Source organism: Ornithodoros turicata, chromosome 1 (assembly GCF_037126465.1).
Source record: "Ornithodoros turicata isolate Travis chromosome 1, ASM3712646v1, whole genome shotgun sequence".
Taxonomy (NCBI): Eukaryota; Metazoa; Arthropoda; class Arachnida; order Ixodida; family Argasidae; genus Ornithodoros; species Ornithodoros turicata.
Genome location: NC_088201.1, coordinates 17,358,514 through 17,386,307, shown reverse-complemented (window position 1 = coordinate 17,386,307; position 27,794 = coordinate 17,358,514). Strand labels below are relative to the sequence as shown.

The 27,794-nt window shown below is 41.7% G+C and overlaps 1 protein-coding gene across 1 annotated transcript; it reads left to right on the top strand.

The window, feature by feature from the left end:
- Positions 1-26,573, top strand: LOC135377549 (lipase maturation factor 1-like). Its single transcript, XM_064610056.1, has 11 exons — positions 1-368; positions 1,839-1,924; positions 2,175-2,395; positions 3,200-3,210; positions 4,202-4,350; positions 8,057-8,122; positions 10,502-10,669; positions 14,215-14,591; positions 15,206-15,386; positions 24,987-25,099; positions 26,267-26,573. Exons 1-11 carry the CDS (start codon positions 104-106, stop codon positions 26,433-26,435), a joined length of 1,806 nt encoding a protein of 601 aa, XP_064466126.1. The 5' UTR covers positions 1-103; the 3' UTR covers positions 26,436-26,573.
- The last annotated feature ends 1,221 nt before the right edge of the window (positions 26,574-27,794 follow it).

Below are 27,794 nucleotides of genomic sequence, written 5' to 3'. Positions count from 1 at the left end.
TCCAGTGCAATCCGTTTCAGTTCCGTTGTTGTATTCCAGAATACATACTCGTAGCTTGTAATGGTTCTACTTCTAATGTGTATGGGTTTGGCAGTCTGATACGATGGATAACGAGTACAGAAGGAAGTTTTCCGAGAGACCGGGAGAATTATTTTCAGAAGGTTGCCGTAAACGCCCGGAGGCAAAATTATCTGGTGCGGGAGATAGTAAGAGTTCTGAAAGAAGCAACGTTAAGGTTCGACCGAGGACAGCGCGAAAAAGTCTTAAACACGCTTTTGACGAAGCAGCAAAGTTCTGTGAGCCACCATCTGGTAGCTACTACTGGTTGACACGGATTGTTTTCCTTCGTGCTTTAGGTTTTCTATATGGTAAGTATGCACCCTCTTACTCATAGCTCATAGTCTGTCTGCGGGCTGCGTGTGCCTGTAGTACGGTTCATGTGATAGCGACGTGTTATGTAATGTTAAAGGATAACGATTTTGGCCGTATTTGCTTCTTTTGATTTGTATGCCTAAGTTATAACGGTGGAATGTGACAAGCATGGTCAATGCTGCAGTCGTTAATTAAATTTGCGTGTTACGAAATTGCTGAAGAATGCTCAATCGCTTATCTACGGATGTAAAATTCGTCTTGCAACACACTTAGAAGCCTGTAAGCAATGTGCAAGTATACAACCATGCAGTGTCTAAGGTACAACTAAGATACCTCACAACATAAATACTCAGATACGGTTACAAAATATCCGAAGGAATGCTTAATACTTTTACAGTTTTCAACTTCCTGTATGCTAGGATGTTCACAATAAAATGCATCGCTACTACTGTTATGCCAAGCTTTCAGAATAGCTTCCTCTGTATTAGAGATGATTTTCTAGTTCAGTTACTGTATCATGTTCTTTGATGCCTAAATGTCTTGTGACTCTTGATATATTTTGCTCAGTGCATAGTGTACACTTAAGCACAAGGAGTAAAAAGGAATTATTCTATCAGATATGATTAACGGTTAACAAGATTTTGGGAGTGTGCTGCAGCTACAAGCGACAATACTAAGGGGACACAAGCCTCGGTCATTAATATTATCTCTCGGAAGCATGTTACCTCTCCAAGGGCTTCTGCACGCAGGAAATGTGCATCTTGAATGGTAGAACAGTAGATCGTGATTTTGCAGCAGTGAAGTTTTGGCATGTGCCAATCATCCGAAGCACTGTTTTGACGTCAGATGTACTGGTTAATTTTTGTCATGTCTGAAAACAGTTGTCAACCACCTTTATCTCAGTGTCACACCTTCACGACACCCAAAAAGGCGAAACAGCCCATGTTTACATCACAGTAAAACAGAAACCAGATGCAAGATCTTGCTTCACTTTACTTGTTTATGTCTAACAGTACGCGGTTCTGTTGAACAAAACTTTGCATACAACATCTACATGTAATACACTGTGGAGTTCAATACACTCGCAGTTTAGTTCAATCTGAAAGCCAGTTCACAGCTGTGGAACTTTAGTTCCCCTAATCGTTTTGTCTTCCCCCCAAAAATATCCCTCAACTTCAGTTGGTTGTCAGTTTATCTGACTATCCCATATTCCTTTTGCAGCTGTGGCATTTCTTATTGCACTTAACCAGAATGAGTACTTAATAGGAAGAAATGGTCTGTACATGTACAATGGTACATGTAATACCACTGCGGAGTTCAATACACTCGCAGTTCAGTTCCAATCTGAAAGCCAGTTCACAGCTGTGGAACTTTAGTTCCCCTAATCGTTTTGTCTTCTCCCTAAAAATATCCCTCAACTTCAGTTGGTTGTCAGTTTATCTGACTAGCCCATATTCCTTTTGCAGCTGTGGCATTTCTTATTGCACTTAACCAGAATGAGTACTTAATAGGAAGAAATGGTCTGCTGCCAGCCGACCTGTTCATGAATGCGGTAAGACATATTGTTGTTGCTGGTGTACAACCTTCTTTTGAACATGCTGGAGAGTCTCTGTTATCTGACCTTGCTTTAATGTGGTGTGTAGATTGCATACATTTTTTGGCTAGAATGTTCATGATAGTCCCTTTCAAAATTTGAGATGTTTGGTATTTTTCTGTAAATGTGTTACGTGTGAGGCTGGAAGAATCATTGGAAGAATTTTGATCTTGCACCTTGACATTTGAATCATTGGGATTCTTTCCAGGTGAAAGAACATGCACATGGCTTAAACATCCAAGCAATAACACAAGTACCCTCCATCCTTTGGTTTTTCAACTTTGAAGACATTGACTTTTACCTAAATGCAATTGCCATGGCAGGGTTTCTTTTATCTTCCACGGTGGCAATTACGGGAGCAGCCAATGCAGTCACAATGCTGGTTTTGTGGATTCTGTACCACTCCATTGTCAATGTTGGTCAGAGGTGGTAAGTGCTTTCTGTACTGCTGCTTCGTGCGCAACTGCTTTGGTACTCCTGGCTTTCATTTACATCGTGTATGACTTAGCCCTTAACTCTGCTTCACCGAGGGTGGTAGTTGTTGCCGTAACACTAAGCACGTCACTGACTAACATTGCTGAAAAAGAATTGAATGTTAACTTAAATTTTTAGCGACCTTTGATTGCTGTCCAAAGTTAACCAGTGTCGGTGAAACCAGAGCTTACAGTCATTATATAAGCTTACATAGTGACTGTATGACTGTTGCAAGCGTCAGGGGCACATTAATAATCAGGGTGCACATATTAGCATTACTGGTGTGCCTCTGTAAAAGTATACATTACCTCTATCATATGTGCAGAGCTGTAGTCGCGCATCTTGCTCAAGGATCTGTACATATTGTCTTGTGCATTGTCTCATCACAACAAGTGGTGCCCACAGTGAATTATAAATAGTGTTGATAGATGTTTAATAAATTTCTTCAAACAAAGCATCAAGAACGCAACATTTCTGTGAGTCCAGGGAAGAGAGGAAACACTGAATGAAGTGGGTGGCATAGATCTGTTCTATGCTTCTGTTTTTGCTTGGATTTTGTGTGCTACTTCCCTGGCCTCAAGGATATGTAGCCTGCCTCAAGAATTATATTTCTGTACGTAAATTTTATAGCATGGGTGGTAATAGCTTACATTTTTACATCTGTGTGTTGCTTTGCTTAAGATTTATAGAATTGTTGGAATTACTTATTAGGAGAGGTTTACTAAAACCCTTTTATGTCTGTTTCCCTCATTCCTGAAGGTATTCATTTGGTAAGTATGTCTAATCTCGTATTTTCATTGTGTTGATATCACTTTCTCACCCTAGACATAAAGAGGTTTTAATGAAACAATCTGGTGCTGTGTGCAGAAGAGATTTCTCGAAATATGAAGTTTTATGTATTGGGGTTACTTGAATGATGATTAACACTAGGTTTAAACCTTGTCATGTACTACTTAAAATGAGATAATAAACATAAATGCAAAGAAATGAACAGGAAAGAAATAATTGGTCTTTTTTTTTTGCCTGTTTGCATATTTTTGTCTAATATTTATAGTCAAAGCTTACAATAATTTCCCACACCTGCTCTTGATGCAGGCTGCCTTCTGGCGAAGTTAGACAATTATTGGTAATCAACGTATTGAGATAGTTTTCATTTGACTTGTTGCTTAGGCAAAAATGCACCTCGGCTGCAAGCACTTGCAACTGCGGAACACTCCAGAGGGATATACAAGGCAATCTAGTATGCACATTAGTTACACCTCTACTTCTCTTCATGTTTTCATATTTGTTGAGTTGATTAGAGGATTGTCTGTCTACAAGATTACAGCCTGATTTGTGGAATGATTTGTGGCCTGATTATTTGAAACTTTATTGTCATCTTCGTGGTTCGCACTTATATGTCCAGGACAGGTTATCCACGTGGTGCCCATTTGCAACAGGATAACCTTGTATTTCACGTGGAGAATTTCGTTATGTAAAAACAAAAAAAAGAACATGCAGGACAGCCTATGGGTAACAAGTGTGTTACACTAGTCTAAACAACATCAACTTGTATTAGTAATCATACAGCACATAAGTTATGGTTGACAAATAGCTTCTGAATGTTCATCACACAGTTAGAGTTAGATCACCTGTGTCTGTTTTTCCCAAGGTTTGTCTAGCCCACATATGAGGCTGTTCACACGTATGCTGGCACATTCTGAGCTCTGTTCTGCATATGTTTTTTGTATTGAAATTTAACATTGCTGCTCTTCTATGTAGGATGGGAGTCTCAACTACTGGAGACTGGATTTCTTGCAATATTCTTTTGTCCACTCTTCAAATGGAAGCAACTGCCCAGAGGAACACCCCCATCATGGGTGGTTGTGTGGGGTTATCGTTGGCTACTGTTCAGAATAATGTTGGGTGCGGTAAGTGGGTAAAAGGAGTCACCTGAAACCTGTGCAGTTTGAAATCAAATCATTTTGAAGCTTATCTAATATGGGGTGATCATATTAGCCTATACAGGATGTTTCAGTAACAATGTCCAAAATTTTTAATAAAAAAAGTATGCAACGTAAGCATATTCGGTCAACAAGTATTTAGTCCTATGTTTTTGCCACATGTTGTGATAGGTAGCAAACATGTTACGCATTAATTAAGCTGGTTGTGATAATTGCTGTTGAAAATTTGCCAAGATAAGGTACAATTTTTCTTCATGAATTTGATAGCTCATGGTCACAACAAACAATTCCAACACAGATAAGAGAGTTTTTCATCAGATCTCTACAAAAATTTGACAACTGAAAATCCGTAGCTCGCCAGAGCGCGCTTGCGAAAATTCAGACTTGCGGAACTGTTGACTGCTCTTGAATCGAGGTGAAGTGGAGAGAGTGGCACATACGATAGAGTGATGATGCCCGTGATGATGCTGTATTATCATCGAAAGCCTTATCGTGCAACCCGTCTTATCAGTGGCTGCTGACAGACGTGTGGATAGGGACAAAAATGTGATTGCAGCATGGCTTATTTTGTTCTTGCACTGGGGGGGAGGGCCCTTCGGAGAAGGGTACTGCCCCGCAGCGGCAAATATTAGAGAGTGGGCCTCAGCAAGTGACTGATTTTCGGCTGCCAAATTTTTGTAGAAACCTGTTGAAAAACTTCTTGACTTTTGGGGGAGATTGTGTATTGTGGCCATAGGCTATCGAATTCACGAAGAAAAACGCTACCTTTACTTGTCTAATTCTCAAGTTTTATTAGCAAAGGTAGAGTGATATTAAACGGTAGGAGCAACTTATTTATTTACACATGTTAACGAGACTTTCGTGCACGAGACTGCACTTCTTCAGGTTACAAAAATATGAACCTGGTACACGAACATATATACAGTTGACGGAGGAGTTTTGGCATGAGAGGGTAACAGGGTGATGGAAAGGATGCAAATACAGGTAAAAATGAAAAGAACATAAACACAAACACAGGGGCGCTTCTGATACCATCACTATGATCCATCACCCTGTTACCCTCTCATGCCAAAACTACCCCATCAACTGTGTGTATGTTCCTGTACCATGTTCATATTTTTGTAACCCGAAGAAGTGCAGTCTCGTGCATGAAAGTCTCGTTACCATGTGTAAATAAATAAGTTGCTCCTACCGTTTAATATCACTCTGATTTGCTCTTCACCGGCAACTTGACATCGCCTATTTTTCTGCCTTCGTATCTTCTAGCAAAGTTAACTTAGTTAATGTGTGACATGTGTGCTAACTACCACAACGTGGGTCAAAAACCTAGCAGGACTAAATACCATTGACCCCATATGCTTACGCTGCATACTTTTTGGCGTGAAAACGTCAAAGTTCGGTTTGATAGCAAGGTCAAAATTTTTGGCACAATGAAATTATGACTCGATAACTCTGAGTAATAAACTGATAGCAACCAACCGGCTATATCCGGGTAGCTTACACATGCAAGATTCTAGCTAACAAGGTGGCAGCTGATGCAATCTCTCGGTGTGGCGGGCGCATGCGAGAGAGACGGATATATAGAGGTACGCGTACCTTGCGGGCAGTGTGTCTCACGAACGCGTGAAGCTAGGGCGCCAATCGAGGTGTTCTTGGAAGGTGCTTGAGAGGTTCTATCTGGACCTTGAGCGATATCGGCTTCAACAACAATAAGCAAAATTTTATAAATTTGCAAAGTTTAAACATCGAACTTTTGCCAGAATGTCGCCGTATCTGAAACTAAAATGTGATCAGAATCGAAGGAAACAGCAATCGGAAGAAAGGGCGGCTCGAGAGCAACCCGAGAAGCCACCAAAGTCAGGCACCAAGAGAGATTAGCGGCGGAGGAAAATTCGACTGCTGGGGCGCACAGCGATCCCTTAACCTCTTGAATAAATGAATAAAGACTTGTATTTCTTTCACTAAAATCTCGCAAAGGAATCGGAGATCGTGACGTTTTCATGTCAAACGCTTCAGCTTGGACATGACTGAGCCCGCTCCAATTTATTTAACTCTATCAAGCACAATATTTTTATGCAATATGAAGCACTGGCTGCACGATAGCCATATTTGGTCAAAACCTTATTTCAAACAGCTCAAATGGGTAGAAACTTTGCGCAGCATCAACAGCGCATTCAACATTTGTTATACATTCGCCGGCTAGGCACTGCCTTGGTGGTACGTGCCTTGTACCACCATGCACGAAGGTCCCATATTGGAAATGAAACAGTTTCTGTTCTTTGCAAGGCACAACAGCACCTGAGAAACTGTGCACGTCCAGTCTGTTTGCATTTGCTTTATTTTAGTGCTGCACAAAGCATAGCGCCTTCTACCATACTTCTACTGCCTCGGCGATGAAACTCCCCGTTCATCGTCTCGCATTAAAGTTGCTGTTATTGTTCTACTGCTTCGTATCCTCTGCAACATTACCGCCGCTGCTCTTTGTTTCATCGCCGTCTTCAGACTCTGAATCGGAAGTTGGGCACTGAAATCCTGATTCAGTACTGCAATCTTCAGAATTGTCATCTGATGACTGCAACTCACAGACCAAAGAATTTATTTCATCTCCTTCATGTTTCTTTTTATTGTAGAATAACGATGCATCCATTGTCATTGAACTAGAAACTTAGAAATGTTTAGAACTCCAGTTTACTACGGCTGAAAACAGAAAGACTCATCTAATGCATTCAAGATTACAAAAAGCCGTGTATTGGCAGAGATCGAAACTGGATTCATGTGAGCCACTGCCATGCACAGTGGTACAATTTGAGTACCGCACATTATTGAGGTCTCTCATACCAATACTCTGTCTGGGCCTTTTACAAAGCCATCTAATAATTTTGGAGCCCTAGCGGCACAACCTCATTGAATTTCAGCTTTCTAAGCTTTCTTCTACTCGTGTAAATGGCAATATTCACCAGCGGACAAGTCAAAACAGCACACACGTGTTTGAAACACGGTTACAGGGCTTGAAGGAGCTCTGGGGAATGTGATGCCGCCTGGAGGCAGTTAGGTGCCACGAACGCTTCGCTCCTCCGCAGGTGGTACAAGTTTTATGCGAGCATGCTTAAACTGTACGGAAAAAGGAAATGGTGGCACAAACTGCGTACCACCGTGCGACGTCCGGATTCAAAAACCTGGTACAGCACTTGTACCACGAACCTTGAAAGGGTTGATTAGAATTTTTTGACATGGTTTCTGAAACACCCTGTATACTTGTATCAAAAGTGCATAGGATACATACGACACACAGCAAGGGATCCAGTGATGCCCCAGCCCCAGTTTTTCAAATATCTGTTTATTGGTCCCAGTGCTGTGGGTTCAAACTGGCCGATAATGCAAACAATTGGGTGGCATGGCGTGACTTAGACCCATCATCTTCTGCAAGATGCCGTCTGCTTAGATTTGAGCACACATTGATCATGTCTTGGGAAAAGATTTTGAGTTAAAACCCTTATTGCTTCACATATCACACCAGGTCCTTCAGGTGCCCAAGTTATTTATGAAACACATAGGTAACAGGAGTGCAGTGCTGCTGGATCACTTGTCGCGAAATGGACCAACTAGCATAATTCATTAACCGATCTGTATGTTTTGTTGAAGCAATGTAGACATTTCTTTTACTGTGTTGCAGGGTTTAATCAAGATCCGAGGTGACAAGTGCTGGAAGACGCTCACCTGCATGAATTACCATTATGAGGTAAGATATCATATGAACCAGTGTTACATGTACTCATTAAAAATACAATGAAACTTTATCTGAATTATGTTGGACAGGTTAAAAGCTGTTAAGTGGAGCATGCGGGTGTGTATTGAACAGTTTATGATAATTGAAAAACTGGTTAAAAAGTTAGGAACATCAAATTTAATCACAACAAGCTTTCGTGTATCAGTGTGTGTTTCTCTTTCAGCAATGTACACTTCTTCAGGTAAAGAAGTTCACATTGATGCACAAAATCTTGTTGTTATTAAATTTGATGCTTCTAGCCATTTAACCAGTTTTTTATTCACTTACTTTTGGAAACTTGGCATCATTCTACAGTGTTTCTTGTACGTAGCTCATGATATGGTACGATTAAACTTGAAATCCTTGTTCACGTTACCTTTGAGAGGCTGTTCTCATTTATCATACCTCTGAGGTACCCATTTTAAGAAACCCTAACATGTCAGAAATGCAACAACATGCAATCTGCTGTGTTTCGTTCCACGTTTTTTCCCTGCGTCTTGACGGCTCCCGGCATGTAGTCTTTGAACACTATAATAACCAGGCCATCCGAGTTTTCTGTTGCCGTGTACCTTGCTTGTGTGACTTGAATGGCAATTAAAATAAACTACAGTTGTGTGTCGTTATTATGAACACTTTTGTCCCCTGCAAGCAGTGTCCATAAACTGAGTCATTTGCATTATCGAGTATTAGAGAAAAACAAAAAAATTATTAAGGAAGGAAAGCAGTTCTTGCAAAATCTTGGCAACATGGAGTGCTAGGTGCTAGTGACCATTGTCCTAAAAAACTAAGCGCTGTTTGCAGCACCTTACGAGATATGTGAGCTGTGATGATGATCTTGGAGACACCTGTGCACTCAATGCAATTTAATTGTCAATTCTTCAGATCAGTTAAATGACCGTCTCTGTTACTGGAAAATGCCCTTCACAACCATATGTCCTTCTTGATTTGTTCTCCAAAAAGGTTGTTCCTGTGTTGCGTGCAGTGAAATGTTTTCTGAATGATGAATGAAGTTCCCTTGATGCTGATGCCATCCAGAATTATGCTACAGAAATACATAGGGCTCTGTAGGTTTGGTACCTTGTTGCGCTGTCCATTATCTGAAAAGTTGCTGTTTTCATATTAATAAGACATAAATACACAGAAAAAGCTGAATCCCCAAAAGAAATTGTCTGTATTTCGAGTCATCCATATTAACAAGGCATGACTGTATTTTGATAGATAACACATTGAATGAAACATACAAATCTGCAAAATAAGGCTATAAAAACAGTGTTCTCTATTAGTAAGCATAGCACATCATTCATGTCTGGGCAATATTTTATAGCCTCTCCATTCTGGAAATGAGCCTCACCTATAATGCATATATGCTAGGAGAAACAGGCATTAGATTACAAAATTGGCATTGCAATATTTTATTTATTTATTTATACTGTTGACCCAAGGTGTCATTACAGGAGTGGGAGTAAAGGGAAGAAAAATGAAGGCATGATTTTTCAGAATAAACATACATACATACAGAACATAAGCAAAATAGGCATATGTCCAGAATAGATGCTGGGAGTAAGTCTAGCGGCTAGCGCACATAATCCTACTAACATATGCATGTAAACCCTGTATAAAACTCTAAGCGCAGAACTACCTAAACAAAGATGAGACCCGGTCCAGAAATATCTCCAAGTCTTCAGAACACACGATATCATCATCTAGTAAATTCCATTGTTGGCACATGTAAGGGAACAACGAATGCGGATATTTTTCTGTGCGACATTTACTTAGTCTTATAGTTCCACTATGCCTGGTGTGTGATTTTTCTAGGCCTGATGCAATGTGTAAACCATAGTTAAGCACATCCGCAGGGCTGTATTCGCCGTATTCCACCTGGAAAGACAAAATGTGATGCCCCGGAGGAAGACAAGTTCAGTCGGGTACCAGCATTTTTGGCATGTGGCACCATATGAAAGAATATAATTCGTAGTTTTCCGGGTCATGACAAACTTCCTAAAAAATATTTGGCAGGCGTTTTTGTGCCGAAAACACGGAACCCTCGTTATATTGTATGTAGTGTACATTATGTTTTATATCATGCTAAACATTTTGGGGGGTGCTTGGCTGCATGCAGGGTCACTACAAACAGCCTCCATTATAAATATGGTCAGTAGCAACAGAGATGTGTGAAGAACTTGATTTTATGCAGCATGACATTACAAACAGTGCAGTGGGAACAGTGAATAAGTGGTTCCTCAATGCACTGAATTATACTTGTGCACCGTACTTCGTTTAATGTATGCAATAATCTAAATTTTTTGTAATGTTATTTTTGTATCTCATGTGCACCAGTGACTGTACTTGCAGACTCAACCTGTTCCTAATCCAATCAGCTACTATCTTCACCAAAGTCCTTCAGTGATACACATGACGGAGGTTCTCGGAAACCATTTAATAGAGCTGGTGGTGCCATGGTTTCTTTTCATGACTCGTCCTTTCATACTAGCTTGTGGAGCAATACAGATAACATTCCAGGTGAGTTATCCGCCCCAGATGTATAATGATTTTATTGTGAATATTCAGTTCAAATTAAGTTCGGAATGCTTATGTTCAATTTAAAATCATAACTAAAAAGAAAAGCTTGTTTTGATATAATACAAACTCAAATATGACATCCTTTAAAATGCATCATGTCTGCATTTATTTTATAGCTGCGCGAATAGCACAATTTCAAAATCAAATACGAATATCTTAGGCACTCCGAATCAAATTTTAATAATTTATTTAAGTTTTGAATCCAATTCATATATTTTCCAAAAGCCCGTCGAGTATCTAAGTTTGGAAAATTTTGTAACTTTGTTCCCTTTGGGGAAACTGCTGCTTCTAATCGGGGAGCCCACAGTTTTTCAGTCAGAATAAAATATCATAAGAAAAAGAAGCCCTTCTACTTCAGGTACTTCAGGCTCATTACATTGCTGCATGTGTATCCTTTAGTTTATTCATTTCCATTTGTACTTTCTGTACTTTTTACAAACTGCAGATATTACCCTCTGTAAGAGCCATCGCGATGTGAGTTTGCGCGAGGGGCAAGATAAACGCAAAGCACCCCCCCCCCCCCTCTCTCTCTCTCTCACTGCCGTCAGAAACTCTGTAAACAAAGAAAATAAAACGCTCATATGCACTACCGAGATCGTAAATTCAAATTCTCTTCATTCCCGCTTTATGCTGTACAAACAACCTGCCAGGGCCTGCCGTTTCGCGCCCTCTCTGGCGAGGGTGCCCGGGGCGGCTGCCCCTCTCGCCCCCCCATCGCTACAGCTCTGTCCTCTGTTGTTGTATGCAACTCTGGAAGTTGTGTATCACATTTACTGGCACCTATAATGAGCATAGCTGCGTCGCGACGTAAAACCACGAAATGTCATTATTCACAAATATTCACAGAAATGTTGCATGGTTTGGTTCTTATGCATGACTTTCTCTAGTGTACCTGCTGGCACGTATTTTAATAAAGGTTGTTCACTATGAAATCACTTTATTCAGTTCCAGTTTTTTCAAAGTGACTCAGGGATGGGCAGTATTTAAATACATTGTATTTAAAATAGTATTTAAAATATAAATACATGTATTTAAAATACGTATTTAACTACAGGCAAGAAAAATGCATTTATATTTATATTTAAATACCATTTTAGGCGTATTTAGATTTAAAATACACTTAAATACACATATCTCATCCTCCCGTATTTGTGGGCTTATCCGCATTATTAGCCTCCCGTGATGAAGGGTATCTTGCTTAGGGGCTACAGGTCACTCATCCCGTGTGTTCGGGGATTTCCGTCCTTCTAGAAAACTGCACGATGCGCGAATGAGGGCATTGTCGCCCCCGTTGCTTCAGTCTTGGAAGCGAGGAGAGAAATGAGAACACCAATTTAGGAAAAATGTGATTCGCAACCCTCTTGTGATACTTGTCAAAGCCTGGCGTCTAAAGGGAACCCTTAAAATGCAACCGTTAGCGGCAATTCTACTTAGTCATTCATTGGGAACTCCGGGCAATGGCTGCAGCGCGTCAGACAATTTTTGACGGGGAGTTTTTCACTGTCATTGCTGAAGATCGAAAGTCGATGAACATAAGTAGAGGAGGCAAGCAAGCTGGTGTATATGACTGAACGGAAAGATCTCCTTGAGTCCGAGGAACAGCGTGGGAGTGGGGTAGGGGGGGACTAGACAGGACAGACAGGGGAGAAGAACCGACAACGACGACTCAAAAGCAGCAAATGAACACTTTATTCCACATTGAGAAAGTGAAAGAGGCGATAACAAGTTCATTTGCTGGTTTTGAGTTGTCGTCTTCGGTTCTTGTTCCCTCTCTGTCCTGTCTTCCTCTCACCAGTTCTCTCATGTTCAAGGAGATGTTTCCGTTCAATGGAAAGTCGGTTCACGCAAGATGCTGAAATCATTACACTGCACCACGATAAAATAAACAAATATGTGGGCACTGTGTGCAGCAGATGTGCATCCACAATAATTTAAAAGAATAATGTGCTTGGACTGCTCAAAGTATTTACGGAAGTAGTTACAGTATTTAAATACTGTCTTAATGTATTTATATTTTGTATTTAATTACTTTCATCATAAAGTATTTATAGACAGTATTTAAATACATGAAAGCATGTAGTATTTTGTATTTATATTTAAATACTCGAAAAGTGTATTTATGCCCATCCCTGAAGTGACTTTACTTCTTTTTAAAGCTTCTACGCTGCTTACTATCACCCAGGTTACTATTTGAACAGGAGCTTGCTGTCTCAGCTTGCAAAAGGTCACTTTACGTCACGACATTCCCTCGTTCTCAGATACGCTCTTTTCACGAGTGGAGGATTTTTTAAAACGGATACGTGCCAACTCTGCCGGACTATCCCCGACTCCCGAATTTCATTAAGTCTCCCGACAGGATGGATGCGCCCTCCAACCTCCCGGAAAATTGGGGCCTTGGGCTTTTCTTCTCTCGTTTTTCTTTTAAAAGCTGTGCAAACATATTCCTGAAGAATGAGACAGCTCATAACTAGGGCCTGACTTTTTTGGGTTTTATTTTTGGCCAAATTCGGGGGGTAAATATCGGGTGATATTTTTCATTTGAAAATTTGGGTTTATTCGGGTTAAATCCCGTTACGGCATATTCTGTCATCAGGAATTCGGGTGTATTCGGGTGATTTTTTTTTGTTTAATAAAAATTTGTCTTAACATGGAACTAAAGTTTAGCAATGTTATCAAACTTTATTTTAATGCACGCTTATGAGTGTGCCACGCGACCTGGATGTTTTCGGGTAGATTCGGGTTAAACCCGAATTTTACAGATTTCGTTCGGGGGGGTAAATATCGGGCGGATACGGGTTTAACCCTAAAAAGTCAGGCCCTACTCATAACACGTGTTTCGTGGCATAGCCATTCATGGATGGAGGTCAGGGCAGATCGCGTGTTTCATTGTGTCCGTGTTTCTCGAGAAGACGTGCTATTGTCCTATCATCAGTCCAATGTCATATAGTTCGTCTCCTCTGATGGCACTCACCAAGCAGAAGAAATACCCGCAAGTGTTCCTCATACGTGCCAAGTGCCTCTTCACGGGTTTTCTGGTTGAGCACAACCAGCCGCGGAGCGTAGGCCACCATGTGACCACTGTTGCGGAATATGTTCCCAAAACGTGACGAAGCAATGTGCTACGGGTGCAGATGGACAAAGACCACTGACATCATCAGTGAAATGGCTGCGTCCGCGCAAAATGCAATGTAGGGGAGCTTGAGACGACGCAACTTCGCAGTTGCGATTGACGGAAGCAGCGATAGTGCGTCACAGCTTCTCCGAATACTGGCTACATAAGACATACAAGAATCGCAATACAGCCCGGGGCAATGCTATTCCGAATGTACCAAATTAATGTGCAGCGTGTACCAGAGCTTTGTCGCTGAAGCCGCGTTTGATCGTGCAGCAACCTCTGTATATCATAAAATCCATATCTCTCACAACTTTCACAGAACGGTCACATGCAACCGACAATACAATGTCCACCCTTCTTGCCTCTGCAGGTTATACTGATCATCAGTGGAAATTTGAGTTTTCTGAACTGGCTTACAATTTTGCCAGCTATACCGTACTTTGACGACAGAATTCTCAAGCGACTCTTCAATGAGAGAACTAAAACTGAAGCTGCTGTTCTTGCAAAGGACGAGAGCACAGGAATTATCAGACCAAGTAAGTTGCTTCATGCGTTCGAAGTGGGAGCCTGTCATTACTACGAGGTGAATTTTCCAGGTAGAGTAAGGAGATTCACAAATATGTCTCTAGCACTGTGCCTGGCTTTTCTCAGTATTCCTGTTGTGATCAACCTGTTGTCACCACACCAACACATGAATACATCCTTTGAGCCTCTTCGTATAGTTAACACTTATGGAGCATTTGGAAGGTAAGTACGGGATAGAAGGATAAAAGTGAATATACAGCAAAAAATATTTTCACAAACGCAAGGGAGTAGTTTATTCTCGAGTAGTGAAGCTCCAGTGGAATTTTGCGCTTGTGTTTGTTTTGGAAAATATGAGGGACAGACCCACTTAGAACACAGTGTTGAAAGCACACACACAATCGCAAGGTGAAGGAAGGTATGTGAGTCCTGTGAATGGTGAGATTCACTTCAGAAGAGTTCCAAATGTTTCTCAGTCACGTAATCACCACATGGTTGGCACCATCCAGCATACATGTACACTCGTAGGAAAGAATTGTTGCGAATATTCCTGGAATTGTATAGTTGGTAATGAGGATGTACCAGGTTTGTTCCCGACAACATGTCCTTGAGAGTGAGGAGGCCAAAATAAGACCTGCTGCTGGCATGTGCCTGTGTTTTCTGTACACTTTCATACATTTTTGTGTACTACCCTCTTTTGTCAGCTCCTAGGTACTGGTGGCTTGAAATTGTTTCCCATGTAGTGATGGCTGCCTACCTTCTATGCTGTGCTATTTTGTTGTTACCTTGTATTCCGAGTGTCTGGCTGTTTTTTAACCATAACACTCCAACAACTCCAGTGTTACAAAGGTGAGGAAAGAGGTCATTCTTCAAGGCACCAGTGACAACCCCAATAACCCAGTTGCTAAATGGGAGGAATATGAATTCAAGTGCAAACCAGGGAATGTTTTTCGTAGACCCTGTCTCATCAGCCCATACCACTACAGGCTTGACTGGATAATGTGGTTTGCTGGTTTCCAGGTATGTTGGTGGAAAGACTTCAGTGGCACGTGTTTTGAGAAAAATGTGCAGTGTAATGATGGGTAAATGTTAAAAATGGCCACTTGCGGAATATGAGTGAGACTTTCACATTAGCCTCAAAGCCATGTGACACTCAAACACTCACCTGTGGTAAAGAAGACAGGGTGGAGCAAAGGCCCAAGAAATATGTTGCTGGAGGTCATGTATTCCTGTTCAGCTCCACTGTTGCTGTCAGGGCACTTAGTTTTCTCTGATTCTTTGCAAGTCCACTGAGCCACTTCCCACAGAAAAAAAAAGGGGGGGGGGGGGACGGGGGGAATTGTCATAGTGCTAATGTCATGTTCTAGCTAAGAACAGCACCATGAATGCTGTATATGAGTACTTCAAACACACATTCTCAGTGTGTCCCATAAAAATAATGCTTGCAAAGCATAGTAGAACATTTCCTTCAATAGTTAATCTCTCTAATAATATAAAGCTAGAGGACAAGAGGTATGCGTGCATTGTCATGCTTACCTAGGTCATGCTTCAATGCAGTTGAATGCAAGCACGTTGAATAATTTTGTTGGACTTACTTTCTGATTCTGAGCGGATGGCAACACACCGCACCCGGACATTTTTACACAATCTGGCAATGCCAGTTCTCTTACAAATTATTTTAAGTAAAAAAGAGTGAGCCAAATATGTATAGGAATAAGAACAGTGCAACTGAAGCAGACCATGCACTCATTCTCTCATAGTGATGTAGCTGTGCAGAATGTAAAATCTACAGCAAAGCTGTAACTGAACTGTTTCAAAAATGGATGGGAGTGTAGCGCTTTTCGTTCTTTTTGTTAACCAATCTGATGGGTGTAGTGTCTTGCTTCAAAGATTGTACCAAGGTTGTTACCCTATTCCAAACTAACTTTACTTCACAAGCCTTGACGCCTCCAAAAATCTTCTTAATTTTCGTTACTTGGATATCACATTTCCCCTCCCCTAAGGAATATATATATACAGTCACCGACCGGTTTTTCGGACCCGATTTTTCGGATCATGCTCGGTTATTCAGACTCGTTCGCGGAACGGCTGTGGGTCCCATAGAGTTGATGCGCGGCCGCGGGTTTAGTTGATGTGTAAGAACGTCCAAAATTTCGGACGCCGTGCAGCCCCGTCGTTCGAGATTTCGGATTCTGTTTGCCCAACCAGCGAATTTCTCTCTCGGAGTGACGGAAAATATTGGTATCATCCGAAAATCGTATCAAGAGAAATCAGCCAACTAAAATATTGAGGGGAAAAAAGGGAAAAAATAGGCAATGATTGTTCATTTTCCATTCCTCTGAGTAGAAGAGGTCTGTCGTAACACTTTTGCGTCTACATTTTTGGCCAACTTGGGGGGGGGGGGGGATTTTTGACCAACAGCTTTATTCAAAAGGCCCAGCACGTGCTGTCCTCCCGCTGGTCGCGCGACAGCGCTGTAAAGCCCGCTTTCTCCTAAAGCACGCATGCGTTAGGTGAAGCCGACTTGCGGACTTGATGATGGTGGTGCCTGTGTCAGTGTCCGGTGACCGGGAAATAGAAGCTGATGTTATCAGGTAGAGCTGGAAGCCCGTTAGGAAAGCATCGACAAATTTTGCCAACCTACTAGTGTTCAGTAAAGTTAAGTTTGAAGCGAAATTTGTTTTTTGGACTGCTGGATTATCTGGACTTCTGCGCAATCACCGCCGAGTCCGAAAAATTGGACGGCGGCTGTATATATGTATATGTAAGGGGGGAAAACTTCGAATTGCGGAGACTTGTTGCCAGCAACAGAAAACCGGACAGCGTGGAGTCTAAGCACTTTTTCAAATGTCTTTGAGAAGTTGCAGTTTATTTACAATACGTGGAATCTCTTTAAACGGAACCTCAAGTTACCTAGAAAATCTGTTCTGTTTATCAGGAGTTCCATTTACGGAATTGTGTGTGAGATGTTAAATAGTAATTTGCAGGAGTGTGGAAGTTGTAGGCAGTCTTTATGCACATTACTGCATCAAAGACAAGGAATACGCCTACAATTTTCAGCTTTATTCTAGTCTGTTCCACCTTCACATGCACACCTTCACACCTTCATTGTATAATTGGCCCATTCATTGGGATAGTCTGACTTTGGGCACACTTTATCCACAGTAGCAAGCATTTTTCAAGCTCTTCGTAGTCACAGAGTCGAAGTCTTTTTCTTTGCGGTCGAAATCATGAAGCACTAAAGGCATCATGCACCTTGTCCTTTTCGCTAAGAGTTCTTGTTAGCATACTTTTCGTCATCCCTTACTTCATCGCAGGCGCCATTTTTGTGTATCAACAGCTCTCAAAATTATTGATAACTTTGATCTTGCTTTGAAGATCAAGAGCATGATCTGCACGCTTCTGCGATGCCATTGGAAATGGCATTTACTACTGTTAATGCACTAATCCTAATCATGGCTTTACCGGAAGCGGAGAGCTCAAGCTGCGATGCGTGTAGCGATGATGCCCTTTGAAATGTTCAGTCAGTTCCGTTTTCACTTCCGTTTACCCAGTGGTGTAAAAAATTTTGTTCCGTTTAACAGGAAAAATTTTACAGTACACAAATATAAATCCAAACAACTTTGCAGCTGTTGTTCCTTGAAAGCAGCAATTCCATGTAAGAGAGTGAGATTCCACTGTATACTGTAGAGTTTTTTATTTTTTTATTTTTGGTGGCATTATTTTTGCATTTTTCGCGTATGCCCCCAAATCTCAAATATAAGTTCCTGTGAACATGACGACCGATGTGACGCTCAGAACAGAGAAGAAAATCTGCGAGTGAAAACAAGTAAGAACAACGGTAGTGGAAAAGTGCGTATTTATTACAGGATATTTGACTACTATGGGGATAAATTCCAACTTTTTCAAATCCAGACCACATCAGAGCTGGGCACTGCTTGAGCGAAGTGCTCACTTCCATGAGCCACGAAACATGCAGCGGCTTCAGGCTACTATAGCTCGCAAGCCTAGCTTTGTTGGAGACGGGCCTGAACTCTCCATTGAGCTTTGGACGACGCTCGCGTACCAGTATACCAGTATACGAGGCAAAGCAGAACCTATGGCCTCACAACGGGGACCAGAAGTGTAACCGTCCGAGGCTATTTAGAGGTCGAGGCTATTTGGCTAGTGTCCTTGCGGAGAGAGTAGCGTTTGAACTAGGAGAGTCTTCTTTCCACTTTGGACCATAATAGATTGTATGTCGTTCACGGGATCACGAATTTGGATGATCTGATCGACGGGATCGCGAATTTGAGTGCCCGCGAAATACTTTTCGCGCCGGTGGCCTATCAAAATGCGCAGATATTTTCCACACGAAAAACACCACTTATACATAGAGCCTGCAGTTTTCGGGAAATATTTTTTTCTAAATTTGAGTTGTAAACATTGGGTAAATAAACATGTGCACTAAATTCATGCAAATTCGGGTTAAAAAAACTTCCAGTAGGCTAAATTCGGGGGGAAATCGGGCTCAGTTACTCACAGTAACTGTAGTGGTTTGGTACAAACAGTGATGTCACTGCATTTGCTGCCAAACAAGTAAGTTAGTGCATTCCTACAGACATCCAAGTGAGGGCAATTTGCCAGGCAAAAATCGGGTTTCATCCTAAAGAAGCAACCTTCAATTCGGGGTGCAAATTTGGGGAGGAATCGGGTAAAACCCTAAAACTTCAGGCTCTACTTATACAGTATACATTCTTCCCAAGGACGTGGCATTTTACAGACCTTCGATTCGTCGAACTGGGACCGCAGCGAGCCTGGGATTGGTCACTTTACCTCGCTCTCGGTCCTTGGTGCAAGCGCAGCAGGGCGTCTCGATGTTCTCCTAAAGTTTATCGGAGGGAGCAGCGCGACAGGGAAAACAGACTCCCTCCTCACACTCGGCCGTTCTGCTTTCATTTCACCCTCGAAACGGGTACAGGCAAACATTGACATATTTTCATGCCATCTTTGGAAAACAAACGTAAACCACAATATACAACGACAATCAGCTACACAACAGTACATAAACTAGTACACTTGAAAAAATATCAGTTACGTATATAACAATTTATAATGCACATAGCCTTACGTGCAGAAAGCTTTGACAAGGATACAGGTCAATCATTGGCAACATTAAGGCTACATTCCTGTACAATGTCATACAAGTACCAGATTCGTTGGCAAGCAACTCGTAAAAAGATACATCTCAACAGGGAACAAATTAAACAATCAGCAAAAGTAATCATCATCATAAGTAATCGGCATCAATAACCATCGGACCCCTGTACATTTGCTGCATCTTGGTTGGCTTTCCCATGTGAACTGGGAGATGTTTTATGACTACAATGTCTCCCACATCGTACTTGGATGCAGCTCGGCATCTCAAGTTGTAGTGATGAGCTTGTTGCATTTGTTGCTTTTCGATGGCTTCCCTGGCCTGCTGCCTGACCTCCTCTAAGTTGACTTCTGATTCGTCGTCTGCGTCTAACATGCGCAGTCGACTGTCATGATGCCGTTAAAGCGTTGAAGCCGTAAAGAACTTGGAATTTGGTCTTTTGCGTCGTCTTGCTCCGTGTAGTGTTTATATTGTGCTGAATTTCGTCGAAGTTCTTGTCCCAATCTTTGTGATGTGGCCTCTCGATTGCCATGTCAATCCTTGGAATAATCGTCCTGTGTAATCTCTCAACCTAGCCATTACCTTGCGTGCGTTGCGTGGAGATTTTCACATGTTGGATCCCCATGTCTTCACGATATTGTTTGAATTGGGACAATGCGAATGCCGTTCCTCAGTCGGTAATAACATTCTGTGGGACATCGTAGCTGTTAATGTAGTGATTCAATGCTTTCAGGGTACACTTGGTTGACGTATTCTTTACGGGATAGAGTTGTACAATCTTGCTGAAGTTATCGACGATCACTAGCAACTCTTGGTTCCTCTGTGTGCTTGGTATGAATGGCCCAAGGTGATCCAAACGTATTACTTCGAACAGTTGGTTACCTGGTGTGATAGGGTGCAGCTCTCCCGCCTTTTTCCCGGATGATCCCTTGTGAACAAGCATTCCAGGCACTGCGAGACATGTTGCTTCATGTACTTGCACAGACCGGTGAACCAGTAACGTCTCATGATCTTGCAGGCTGTTTCTTCTGTGTGGCTGTGCCCCATCAAGTCATGACATTTGATTGTCGTCACCTTCCGATTGCTCTTGGGGGTGACAAAAAGCTATCTCCTCCCGTCTTTGGTCCTCAGGCTGAGTATTGTAAATTGGAAGCTGGAACGTCAAAACGCACAGTCACAAACGCAAGTTCACAAGAAAACAATGTTTAACAATTCACGAATTCAAAAGCCTGCGGTAGACATTCAGAGAATTTAAAAACAACAAGCACGCATTTCCTTAATCAATGAACAAAACAAATCTGAACAATTCAACACTTCCTTAATTAACAAACTCAACACTCATCCTGTCTACTGTGCCAGGGGTGTGGAACACAGGAATTTTCGGCAAGGAAGTGAGTTGGAACTTTTAAAGATGTTGAATATTTTTTGCAACCACCATCACATTTTGTCCCCACTCAAAAACCTGCTCAGGTGTGGGAAGAATGGAGAAATTCTTATCAAATCTATGAAGCCGCCTGTCAGTACTCTGATAAGCCAGAAAACGTTCGACATGCCCTGCTACTTCACTCATTAGGGCCCACTGCACAAAATATTTACCAGACTTTTGTGCCTGATCCAGCAGCTGAAGAAATTGCCTTAGTGAAGAAAGACGCAACGGAAAAAGGAGAAAAAGGTGCCCCAGATTCAGTGAAGTACATCCTTGGAAAGTTCGACGAATTTTCAATTTCTTCAATAACGTGGCTCATGCCACAGCTGTCTTCAACATGATGACACAGCAAGAAAGCCAGTCTATCGACGAATATGTAATAGACTTGAACTTCAGGCGCAGAGGTGTAACTTTGGAGGCGTAATGAGTCGACTGATAAGGGACAGGATCATTTTTGGGATAAGGAACTCTGCACTTTGAGAGAGTCTACCCTTTAATCCCTGATACATCATCAGAACAGTCTTTTTAAACCAGCAAGACTCGAGAGCAACACCGGTATCAAGAGGGCGCCACTAACTAATACATAACAATATATACAGGGTGTCTTTTTTCTTTTTTTTTCGATATCGATTTTTTCATCAAAAAACTATCAGGGCTATAGACATCCTATTTTCACTTCTATCATCTTTGGGCGGGCCGACGTTCTTGGCCATCTGTTGCTCAACCGTCAAATGACTGATTACCTAAAAATCGTTAATTAACTTTTTAATTTTAAAAATTAGAAGGTCGTCCCAATGAGAACATCTGGTCCCTTCGGTCACCTGATACCGTTACCGCTTTCAGAACAAAAATCCGTTCGATAGATTGCCTGCAAAAAATTAGTGAAAGAACGCCATTCTTTTCTTTATTTTGTTCATTGCGCATCTTCGGAGACGCAGCTTTCCTTCACCCCCAATGTGATAGGGTGAAGGAGCACACTGCCACCTCAAGCGTCGAGGATTCGCTTGAACTTGCAGAGACAAAACACAAAGAAATGTATCGGGTGACGCTATCCAAACTGCTCTTATCTTGGGTTGCATTTTCTGTTTTCTTTTAGCCTTGTTTCAGGGCACAAGAGGCAATAGTGTGCTCTTTCACCCTCTCATATTAGGGGTGAAGGAAAGACATATCTCTGAACATGCATAATGAACAAAATAAAGGAAAAAAATGGTATTCCTTCACAAATTTTTGGGGACGATCCATAGAACTAATTGATTTTTGTTCTACAAATGGCAACGGTATCAGGTGACCGAAGGGACCAGATGTTCTCATTGGGACAAGCTTGTAGCTTTTATAAGTAAAAAGTTAATTAACGATTTTTAGGTAATTAGTCATTCGATGGTTGAGCAACAGATGGCCAAGAACGTCCGCAGGCCCAGCAGGATGTCTATAGCCCTTATAGCTTTTTATGAAAAATATGTATTAAAAAAAAGACACCCTGTATATATATATATATATATACAGGGTGTCCAAGTAAAGTGTGAACATATTTTTTTAAAATATATATATATATATCACGTTTTCCGAGATGAAATCAATTGCAATATAGCATGTGCTGAAAGGCACTCCTTAGGAGGGCATTAGCAAACTCCTAAGACAATGTCTTAATTAACTCTCATTGGGACAACTTCGTAGCTTTTATAATTAAAAAGTTAATTATTGAAAGTTAATTAAGACATTGTCTTAGGAGTTTGCTAATGCCCTCCTAAGGAGTGTCCTTCAGCATATGCTATATTGCAATTGATTTCATCTCTGAGGAAACAGTGACATATATATTTTTAAAAAATATGTTCACACTTTGACAATGAAATTCACACACTGACAAAATGAAGTTCCATCACTGCAAAGTTACATTTGTGGGAAATGAACTGGAGGTGCCTGCATTGGAGCACTGGAGCACTGCGTCGAAGTAGAGGCGGTGATGGAGCCGAAGGAGGTGCAGGGAGAGGCTGACTAAATGCAACAGGAGCAGATGCGTTACCCGCTAACGTAAGCCACTGACTCCACGAGAGCGAATGAGATGCTGGAACCATTGTTAGATGTAACCACTGGCATTGGCACGCGAGAAAACTTAGACGAGTGCCAGACTTTACCACCTTCTAAAAGGGAAGACAGAGGGCCTCTTTTGGCAACGATCTTCGGTGGGTGAGTGCCCTAGTAGCACAAAACGTTTTGTAAACGTCGAGGAAAGGTCTAGCCACAACCACATTTTCATCTAGGAGACGTCTTCAATCTGATCTACATAACATCTTCTATCCCAGGATAAGTTGACGCTTTCCCGAGTCTTGAAGATGTGTTTGTGGACGTCTTGAAGACGTTCAAAAAACGTTTAAAACACTTATTTGAATGTGAGAAAATTCAGCCCTGTGGATATCCACCGGGTACAGTTTGCGGATATCTGCCTCTTTTTTCATTTTTCAACCTCAGTCACCATCACCACACTTCCATTTTCTGTTTCTCTAAGCAGAACTGCAAGCAACACTGCCACGTGACCTTTCGGCCAAAATCGAAGACTCAGTTCACCAGGGTGGACCGCGTTTGCAGAGGTGCTCCCACCATAAGAACAGTAGGCTCCCTCCACGGCGTTACACGTAGGGGAACCAGAGTGTAGAGGTGACCATAGACCATGGTCTATTCCCATGCAAAGGGAAAACAGATACTATACATTGCCCATCTTAGGAACTCCCGCAAGCTCTATAGTCGTTCTCGCCTCTGAGTCAAAATGGAGGGTGAGGTGTCGAAGTGTATTTCAATTACGCACACAAACAACACTGAATTGGGAAATTTCTGGAAGTATTAGCTCACCGTCAACTCAACACCTGTGTTTCCTACTGCTTTTGATTTGAGACAGTCAGTAGGTCCACCGAAAGTAAACTTCCAAAGGTCCTTCTAAAAGGTCCACCGAAGCACACAAATCGTCCTCGTCTAAGATACGTCTTGAACACAGATGGCGAAGACGTATTATAAATGGAAAGTTGGTACGTCTTGCAAACGTGAACTGAAGATATTTACAGGATGTCTTCCTTAAGGCTACCTCTTTAACAGAGATGGCGAAGACGTATTATAAATGGAAACTCGGTACGTCTTGCAAACGTGAATGGAAGACGTTTACAGGAGGTCTTCCTTTAGGATATCTCTTCAACAGAGATGGCGAAGACGTATTATAAACGTTAAATCGGCGCGTCCTATAAACATACTATAAATTACGGCTTCTAGACGTCGCGTTGACGTCCTGATCGTCTTCTATCCTAATTTGACCAAATAAAGACGTTTCTGCGACGTTTTGTGCTACGGGTGAATGTGTAACTGCCTTTCTGTTAATGGCGTGGACAGCGAACACGAACATAATCTCGCACCACCCGTCCCATTCTCGTCTCCAAAAATGATGTGGTGTCTTGCTCCGAAGATCATATCACAACCAGCCTGGTCCTTATCCCATTCCAATCAGACTTTACTTCACAAGCTTTAACGCTCCCAAAAACTATAATTTTCATTACATGGATATGACAATGGGCCAGTGCAGCAGCCATTTCACTTTTTATATACTTTTATGGCATTGAAAATGTCATCCCACTGCTGTCTCTTAACCACATGCTGTTGTGACTTTGTAAATCCACTTATTACTGAACATGTTGATCTGATACTACTACTTGTTCCTGAAAATGCAACCACACTTGTCGGTGCATAACAATTTTGCGGTATATCGTGCAGAAAATGTACATTTGCAACATAAACCAAAATGCGCTGCCATCTGTATTGCCGAGTATGTTCTTTGTTATACGTAACAGTCTGCAGAAATCATATAATTTGGTACTGCCAAGCAGGGAACATACCAATATGCAGCAAAATTTACCAAAGGAAGTACAGGCCTAGTTATCAATATCTACTCTCATTTCACTCAATTGATTTGTGATGTTCAGCAGTATGATGTAACAGGAAAATGTTTATCTTTCAATGTTTAATTCTATACTAATACCACTACGTATAGTTAGTGAGTTCAGTATATTTCATTTTGCAGAATTATCAGCAAAATCCATGGCTTGTTCACCTTTCTTTCAAACTATTGTCAAATGATGAAACTGCCACAGCTCTTATTGCTAACAACCCATTTGTAGGAAGGAAGCCTCCAAAGTAAGTTAGAGCATTTCTGCACAACTCCAACTCTTCCATTCATATCCCATGAATGTTGATCATGGAGCACTGCTCTTTCTTTGCACTGCTTTTGTAAAGGTGTCTGACTGCAATGGAAAATGCATAGGGGCACTGTGTTTTAGGGTTTAACCTGGTAGAACCCATTTTTACCAACCCGATTTCCATCATCGTCACTTGGGGTAAAACCTGATATACCCCGAAAAGGAACTTGCCAAAGTTCAACTTCAGCCACCAGTATGGGCACTGGAGAACACTAAGCATGCACATTCAGCACTGACGCCCAGCATCTCATGTTCATTCTAAATCCGAAAAAAACATTAGACCTGACAACACTAGGGGGGTCTAAATATACACTGAACCATTTCCTGAATGCCATTGATAACACATTGGTTCTGCTAAATGTTTATTGGCAAGGCTGATTTCCAATAGTATTAATCTTCATGAGGGAGTGTTGCTTCTTACTAATCCCAAGAATGTACGTTCCAACATAGCTGAGGACGCCAACAAATTGGTGGCATGGTTGATTAGTTGACTAGGCATGTCACTGTCCACAAGACACGTTTAACACTGTGTACCACATGCTGAGATTTCAGCATATGGTAGCTGATGTGCCAAAATTAATCCAAAAAGATTTTTGTGGAAGTAACGAACATAAAATTCTTGTTGCGCTTAATTTTTATAGCCTACGGGGCATCCTTTCAACCTGAATGCTTCATGCAGCCAAATGTGCGAATTAGTGCTCCTCTCCGAATGGAAGTAGTTGATTGGCCCTCTTGCAATGACATTTGCACACATACTGCATTTGCTCAAATGTAACGTAGGTTTGCTTGCAAAATAAAGTGTAAAGTCATTCTTGCGTTGTAATCACAAAAAGACGGGACGGCCAGAATGAGTATGCGCTCAGTCGTTGGAGTGAAAGCTTGAGAAGGGAAATGAAATAGGTTGCAAGTGGTGAAGTCAATCCAAACGCAGTGGGTTTTGCAATTTGAGAATTGCAATTTGAGTATCTTGTTTCACACTTTTGTACTTTTGTTGGGATTTGTCTTTTTGTTGCTTAGATATTTTCCAAATGTAATGTGACTTGAGGGTGCATTCTGCAGGATATATTTTCCTCTGCATGTTCATGTCTGTGTCTCGCCTTTACAGATTTATAAGGGCGGAGCATTACCGCTACAGATACGCACGTTTTGGAAGTCCGGAAGCCAGGGTTGGACAGTGGTGGACACGTGAACGTGTTGGTAATTACATGCCACCAGTTTCTATAGAAACATTGAAGCCAGTCATGGAAAAATTTGGATGGAATCGCAAGGCTTAACTCGGTAGTTTTTCATTGAGAGGATAGGCAAACTCAGGTGCACCTGCCAACTTGTGTGCAGTGCCAAAGACATTGTAATGTAGTGTTCATTTCTTTTCTTGTGTGTACTCTAGTCAGGAAGTAAATTGTTTTATTTCACGATACGCTCGTTACTTCAAAAGTAATAATTTTGGCGAATTTTTATATTTTGATAGGGCTGCGCGAATATTCGACATTTCGAATACGAATAGAATATTTTCAGTATTCGTATTCAATTCGAGAGTTTTATATTAGCGGCTTTCGAATAAATAAAATATCTTCGAATATTAGAGATTTCCTGAATTTGCGAGCCTTATATGCGTTAAGCTGATGTAATGTTTTCCCGACGGGAACGCACTGTATCGTTGCGTTCTGGGCTTGAGAGGTCAGCGGCACTCATAACCATTAAGCACGTCCGCAAACGATTTCTCGACAGTTCGATCCCTACAGCTGGCTAACCTTTTCAGCGACTTTCATCTTTCATCATTGATTTCTTAGGCAATTTGAGGCTTTGTTTGTATCTGTCCCTTCTATGTTGTTCCAGCCTCAGAACATCAGTTTCTCTCTAGCTCCCCGCCAATCCGTAAGGATGAGCATTGTCCGGGTCCACTCTTGGTAACGAGCCTCCACTACGAAATGCACGTAGTAGCTGGCTAAAATTTTACGTGAGAAATCTATGCAGAACGCGTCGGGGCATGAATAAGACTTCTGTGATACAGAACACAGAACTACGTAACAATGGCACACACGGGTGGCATGCACGTGTGCGATCGCTGTTGGGAGTTGGTTTTCGTTTGTTGGGCGTGGGTTCTTCTTGTGCTTGCATACGTCGCCTCTCGTCTGATTGAGATATTGGAATGCTGCACCTGAACAAGGAATCAGTGTCTGGATAGTCTAATGACATGCACACCGAAGGCTAAGTGGCGTGTAAACATCCAGATTGCCAGTTGGCGAAGGTGCCGCACGGGATGGAGTACTTAATGCGCATATCGCCGGTGACGGCGGAAATGCTTGCCATCAAATTCTCCAAAGGCCAGCAAAGTACCGCATCTGGGTGGCACGAATATATTCAACTATACCCAAGTATCTCGAGTGAGTTTCTTAAAAGCAGTAGTTGTGAACATGGCAAAAGCATGTCACAAAGCGAAAGCTACTACGAAAGGGAAAGCTACTACGCTGGTTTTAGGCCACTTCGTGCTACGCAGTCGGTGGATTTGGCTAGCACCACTAGCACCCAGAATGAAAATATCAAAACAGAACATGCGACAAGTAGTCAGAGTTGAAAAAAAAAAAAAAAAATAGTAGTAATGCCGCAAGCATCTGTGTGTCCTTTTGTGTCAC

Excerpts from the sequence above, each read along its gene's own strand:
- LOC135377549 (XM_064610056.1), top strand. The coding sequence starts at position 104 with ATGGATAACGAGTACAGAAGGAAGTTTTCCGAGAGACCGGGAGAATTA. Across the intron at positions 1,925-2,174 it reads CCGACCTGTTCATGAATGCG|GTGAAAGAACATGCACATGG; the intron begins GTAAGACATATT and ends GATTCTTTCCAG. Across the intron at positions 14,592-15,205 it reads ACTTATGGAGCATTTGGAAG|TGTTACAAAGGTGAGGAAAG; the intron begins GTAAGTACGGGA and ends CAACAACTCCAG.